This window comes from Cynocephalus volans, chromosome 3 (assembly GCF_027409185.1).
Source record: "Cynocephalus volans isolate mCynVol1 chromosome 3, mCynVol1.pri, whole genome shotgun sequence".
In the NCBI taxonomy this organism is placed as follows: Eukaryota; Metazoa; Chordata; class Mammalia; order Dermoptera; family Cynocephalidae; genus Cynocephalus; species Cynocephalus volans.
The window spans coordinates 134,456,483-134,462,482 of NC_084462.1; the positions used below are offsets into that span (position 1 = coordinate 134,456,483).

General features: G+C 47.3%; 1 protein-coding gene across 20 annotated transcripts in view; it reads right to left on the reverse strand.

Annotated features, from left to right (window-relative positions):
- TRIM9 (tripartite motif containing 9) overlaps window positions 1-5,696 on the reverse strand; it is a 124,650-nt gene extending 118,954 nt beyond the window's left edge. For all 20 annotated transcript variants that reach the window (XM_063088587.1, XM_063088584.1, XM_063088580.1 and 17 more), the window contains exon 1: window positions 4,875-5,696. In XM_063088587.1, the coding sequence (XP_062944657.1) occupies window positions 4,875-5,696 (822 nt within the window). The remainder of the gene's footprint in view (window positions 1-4,874) is intronic.
- Window positions 5,697-6,000: the final 304 nt, after the last annotated feature.

Below are 6,000 nucleotides of genomic sequence, written 5' to 3' on the forward strand. Positions count from 1 at the left end.
AAAAATGGAGTCATATCAGTTATCACCTTAGCTTTGTTATGGAGAAACAAAATACCTTTGCTTAATACATAAATATTTGTGTAATATTCTTATTCCTTGAACTTAATTCAACTGGATATTCTCTCTGGAGAGGGAGAATGTGGCTCATTCTTTTAGGCCACCTTCCAGGGCAGCCTTGGACTACACTCTGTGCTCTGAAAAGAGCAAGCAAAGTACCCCAAGTTGGGGGATGAGATTTTCATGCAGTAATTGTTGACCCTGATTTCTGTTTTATATAGTTTAAGATTGTGCCACACTGAAATTAGTAAATTATAAACATTTAAATTATTTTTTCAAAATACTTTCACGAATACTGTTTCAACTCCTTTACATTCTCGTGGGTGGGAAACACATGAGACTTGCTTAAAGTTTCCCGCAAGTTAAGTGGCAACATCAGTTCTGGAACCCGGATTTCCTGTAATCTAGCTCTTTCCATTATGCCTCAGTACAAAGAGGAACAATTCTTTTCTCTGTAACATTCTCCTTAATACATGTAGGAATGTTTACATTGTATATAATGGTTCTGATTGTACTAGAAGTAAACTAAAAGAAATAAAAAACCATGAACATATGTTACCTGTTACATTTGCCAAAGGAACATATAAATTATAATGTGTTTACCGCTGATGTGTAGTTAACTGAATTGCATTTTAGTGGCATATGTGTTATATATAACACATTCTGCTATACAAATATTTGATGAGATGTCACCATACAACAAATCAGACATTTTTTCCACAATACTTTGGAAATGAAAGTATATAAACTAATAGTTTATTTTAAAACATTTAAATTGCAAGTATTCATTTTTAAAAAAGCTAAGAGAGAAATAACATTTGAGATAAGATAAAGAATGAATAGCCAGTGTTTAGGACAGAAAAGGAAAGAAAATCCTTGCTCAATAGCACAAAAAAATGGTTACAAATCACTGCTTCGGTGATTGATAAAACACACCAGGAATTCAGGGATAAAGTTAGGATTTAGGAATGCAAACTACTTAAAATTACAAAGTAATAACAGTGGTTCCAATTGCCCATTTTAAAGTATCTACAAAAATCACCTTTTGTGTGTTGCATTCTTTCACCAAACTAAGTTGAATAAAGGAATACAGCAAGTGCTGACACTAAATAAAAACTGCTACCAGATTTTTGACTTATAAGGTCATTCATGTATTGTTATTTTACATGAATTTTGAAGGTCACAAATATCTGGAAAAAATTTAATTTGTGCAGTTAACAACTAACAAATTTCAATCAGTTGTTTTCAAAACCACTTAGAAAATGAACTTCAGCCATTTTGTCTTGAATGTGTAAGATGACTTATGCTTGAGGGATATACGTATTCACAGGATTGTCTTTATCAAAAGAAATGACTAATATGGTAGAATATTAATGAAAACTTTCAGGTCTAGTAATAACTGTGTTGATAACTAACCGCCCAACTTTGGGAGAACTACTTAGTATAATTCTGGGCTCTCCTATGTTTTGGAGGGTATGGAAATTTTGGGCCGTGAGCTTTTGTGGAGATAGAGGTATCATTAACTAAAACATGGACTACATGAGAAAATCCAGCATTAACACATTAACCACCTTATTAAGGAGATAAGATGGGGGAGTAATGTTTGTTGTTCATATAACAGATGACAATTGAATGTAAATCTGTCATCCTTCTACCTTATTTTTTCTTGGCAGTTTAATAATCCTTACATTGAATGAACAAAAATTAGGCCCACTTACTATTTTGGAAAAAGTGCAAAAGATTCCAGAGCCTAGATCTTCTAGCCTACTTATGTCTCAAGTGTTTTAACACTGTTCTTTTTTAGCAGACAGATATCCAGATTTCAACTCAGTCAGCACCATGGTCTCTATTCACAACTTCCATTACTGATAAAACAAATGGTTTAACATTTCAAATCTACATGTGCTTGACAGAGATTTAAAGGTTCCTTTTGGTCTTAATGGATAAAGGATAGGCTCTTTGTCAGAGAAAAATAATGCTGTGGTTTGACCATTCTAATTAGCGTGTAGCTCTAAGTTCTTTTTCCAGACAGGGTGATTAATTTCTTAGTTCCAAGGATATTTTGTAGGGCAATTCATCATATAGTTCGCGGTTTAAGAAAAAATTGGCTGTGAACTGAAGTTCTGAAAACTTTCAAAATTAAATGTCAGTTTTTAAAACTTAAATTGAAGTGTTTTAAAAACAGTGGTGTGTGCCTAGTGGGGCTCAAATTTGTGCTGAATTAAATCTCCATCAGTATATGGTTTAATAGGTTATATGTGAGAATACAATGAATGCAATGGATCATATTCAACTGGGATAAGGAGTTGATAAGACCTTTACTGATTGCTGAAAAAGTAGTATTTTTTTTTTTTTCTGGCTCTAAATAGAATATCAATGTCCCAGCCTTAACCACAGTGTTAGCCTCTCTCAAAGGCTAGCCTTTCTAGTCTCCCAGGAATGCTGGGAAACCAAGTGGGGTGACAGCAGGGGCCTGAACCCCACCATCACTGCCCTGCCTCATTCTCAGGTGTGCACCTTGGTGATGCAAAGAAAACCTCCCTCCAATAATCCTGAACCCCTGCTCTGCCACACACCCAACTAAAGTGGATTATTTAAAAAGTAAAAGTCAAATTTAAACACATCTCCTCAAGAGTGGTTCCCTTCCTTCTAAGCAGTGTGAGCATAATATTACAAAGATCTCTTTCCTTACCAAGCTTATTTCCTAGAGTGTATGTGAGTGAATGTGTGTGGGAACAATAAATACAAAAGTAACATAATTAAAATGTATAGCGTGCCAAATAGTGATAAGTACTACTGATAAAAATAAAGCAGAGAGGGAACGAGGGGGTGTCTAAGGTGGGTGGCAACAATTTCAGTCAGAAAGTGTTGGAGGGAGCAGGATTGAGCCATGTTGGGACCTAAAACTGCATGGGCTCGAAAAGATTTTAAAAGGACACAGTTTTTTTCTTGACATGAATTTCTCTGAGTTCCCTCTTTTCCCATGGTTATTTGATATTTTGAATATATACGGGGCAGGATGACATTGGTTATCTTGGTTATGGGGCAAGATGACATTACTTACATAAAAGCAAATGTTGTTTTCTAGCCAGCCTGAAGCTGCAAACTTGTCACAAGACACTCACTGTCCAGACCCTGAGAAACCAAGGAGGGTATCGATAAAGCTGTGCTGATTCCACCCTGAATCAGGATCCTGAGATAACACCAAGGATGGGAACAGAAAACAGAGCCTTGGCGAGATCTTGCACCTGTCTCCTTGCACAGAGCCCCTGCCCCCACAGCTCATGTCCCCTTCCCTCCTGCTTTTCATTTCCCACATTCCATTCCCTCAAGCCATCTTTAAAAACTCCTCAGTAAATCTGACTCTTTGAGATGGCTTTAGTCTGTCCATTTTCCTTCAGGGTTTACCAGAGATATGGGTAGCCTAACATTTCTCCCTGGGTCCCCAGAATTCCTGAATAAAAGTTGACTTCCTATTCCACCAACATTTAACTTTTGGGCTTGTTTATTTTTATTTAGGGGCAGGCAGCTGGACTTGGGTTTGGTAATGGATTTTGGGGAACCTCAGCCAGGAGCTGAGTGGGCCCAGTATCAGAAGGTCTCACTGTGAAGGTGACGTCTGAACAAAGATCTGAAGGAGACAAGTGGGTGAGCCACTGGGATCTAGGGTATCAGAGAAGAGAGTGTCAGGCTGAGGGAACACCAAATGCAAAGTTGTGGGGTGGGAAGGTGCCTGGTGTTGGTTGAGGAACAGCAAGAGGCACTGTGTGGTTGGAGCAGAGGGGGTAGTGAGAGGCAATGAGGTCGATGAGCTTAAAGGGGGACAGATCATGGAGGTCCTGCTAGACCATTCTAAGGATGGTCTGAGAAACAACGTGGAGAACCACTGGAAGATTTCCGGCAGAGGAGTGGCATGGCCTAACCTGTTATTAAAGGCACTCTTCTTGACTAGCCAGGGTGGAGGCGCCATCAAAAGATACCGGAAGAAGTGTCCCAAAGTTTACACAAAGAATTACTGGAAGAGGAAAGGGGTTGAATCTTGAAGAAATGGGTGTGTGGGTGACTGGGAGGGGTTTTCCCTGGCAGACACACTGCCTGGCTTTCAGGCCGCGACCGTGTAGAAAACTCGGTTCTTGCAACTCCAGCTCCAGGTCCCCTCCGGTAGGGTCAGTGCCCAAACCTGCACGCCGCGTTGCCATGGCGACGCAGGCTCCCGTCTCCCCCGCTCTGCTTCTTCAGCGCGAGGCGCCCCGATCCAGCGTCCCCTCCGGAGGGAGCACCAGGTATGGCTCGACGCGGGCTCATCAGTATTCCGCCCGCGGCGTCTCCCCTGCCCCCACCGTGTCTCACTGCGACCGCCCATCCAGCAGCGACAGCCCCCAGCCGTCCGCGCGACCCCATGGCCCCTGCCCACCCCTCTCGGGGGCTCACAGCCGGCCCTGCCCTCGAGCGTGCCGGGCAGCTCTGGACACTAGTGCGGCTCTGCCCAGCTACGCAGCGCTTTCCCACGCTGGCCGCTGCCACGGGCTGCAGACGAGCCGAGGGGAACCCTGCGCCTGGCTGGCAGGCAGCGCGTCTGGGGAGACCCGCTCTAAGGCATCCCCGCAACAACTCTCTGGGGACATGCAACTCCCATGTGCGCCGTTTAAAATTCCCCTGCGCCTCCTGCAATGCACCAGACCGGGGAGGCAGACATAGAAGGCAACTGCATTGCGCCCCCTCTGGGATGCGCTGTGAGCGAAAGAGGGGGACCGTCTGCTGCAAAACCGGAAGATCGGAGGCGCGGGGAGTTAGGGGTGGGTTTTCTTAGCACTCACCTTGTGCAGTTTCCACATGGCCCCCAGAGCCTTGACTTCGTGGCTGGAGTGTTTACCCTCCTCCAAGCACTGGTAGCACACGGGCATCTTGCACTGCACGCAGTACATGCTGTGGTTCTCCAGCTCGTGGTCTGTGCAGGTGGAGACCTTGCGCGGGCTCAGCCGCCGGCTCACGCGGCCCTGGGCCGGGGGCACCAGGCGGTGCTTGGCTAGGGGCCCCCGGGGCGGGTGGCAGCGCAGGCGGCACGGATCGCAGTAGAAAACATCGCACTGTTCACACATGACAGTGGCCTCCTTGGGCGCCTTCTCGCAGAGCTGGCACTTGAGAGCCGCGGCTTTGCTCTGCTGGTAGCGGTCAATTACCCCTTCTAGGACGCGGTTCTTGGGGAAGCCGCGGAGCCCCCGGTCATCCAGGATGAGGCTGCGGTGGCACTGGGGGCAAGTGATACAGGAGTTGCGGGGCACCGGGGCCAGCGCCGGTGACAGGTGGGTGGCCGGTGGCGGCATAGCTGGGGGAAACACGCGGACGCCGTTGGGGGACTTCTGGCACGGGGTAGTGGGGGCGCTGGCGAACCCCCCGTAGGAGCCATAGCCGCTGTCCGCCTCGCTGTACAGGCTCATCTTGTCCAGGTCCAGATAGTCATAGTCGGAAACCCCAGAGCCCGAAGCCCGACGGCTCTGTGGGGACTCAGACTCCGGGGTCTGCACCAGGATGTTGCGGGCGCACGCCTGACATAAATTGTGAGAGCAGGGCAGGATGATGGGCTCCCGATAGAAGGAGCCGCACACGGGGCATTTTAACTCTTCTTCCATCTCTTCCATGGGGACCCGGCTGGGAGCGAGGCAGCGGCGGCTGCAGAGGGTGCCTGAGCTGCCGAGGTGGCTGGCGGGCCTGTCGTGTCCAGCACCTTGGCCAGCGGCGGCGGCTGCTCGGCTGGCGCCTTCCCGCGTAGCCTCGGCGCCGACTCCCTGCGAGGCGCTCGCTCTGAGAGCCGCGGAGTCGCCGCGCCGGGCGCCAGCCCCGCCCCGCCCCCTCCTGCCTCCTAGTCCCGCCTCGCCTGTGAGCCGCGGCCCATTGGAGGGCGGGTGAGGGAGCCAAGCTCTCATTGGCTACGCGCCCCGTCCG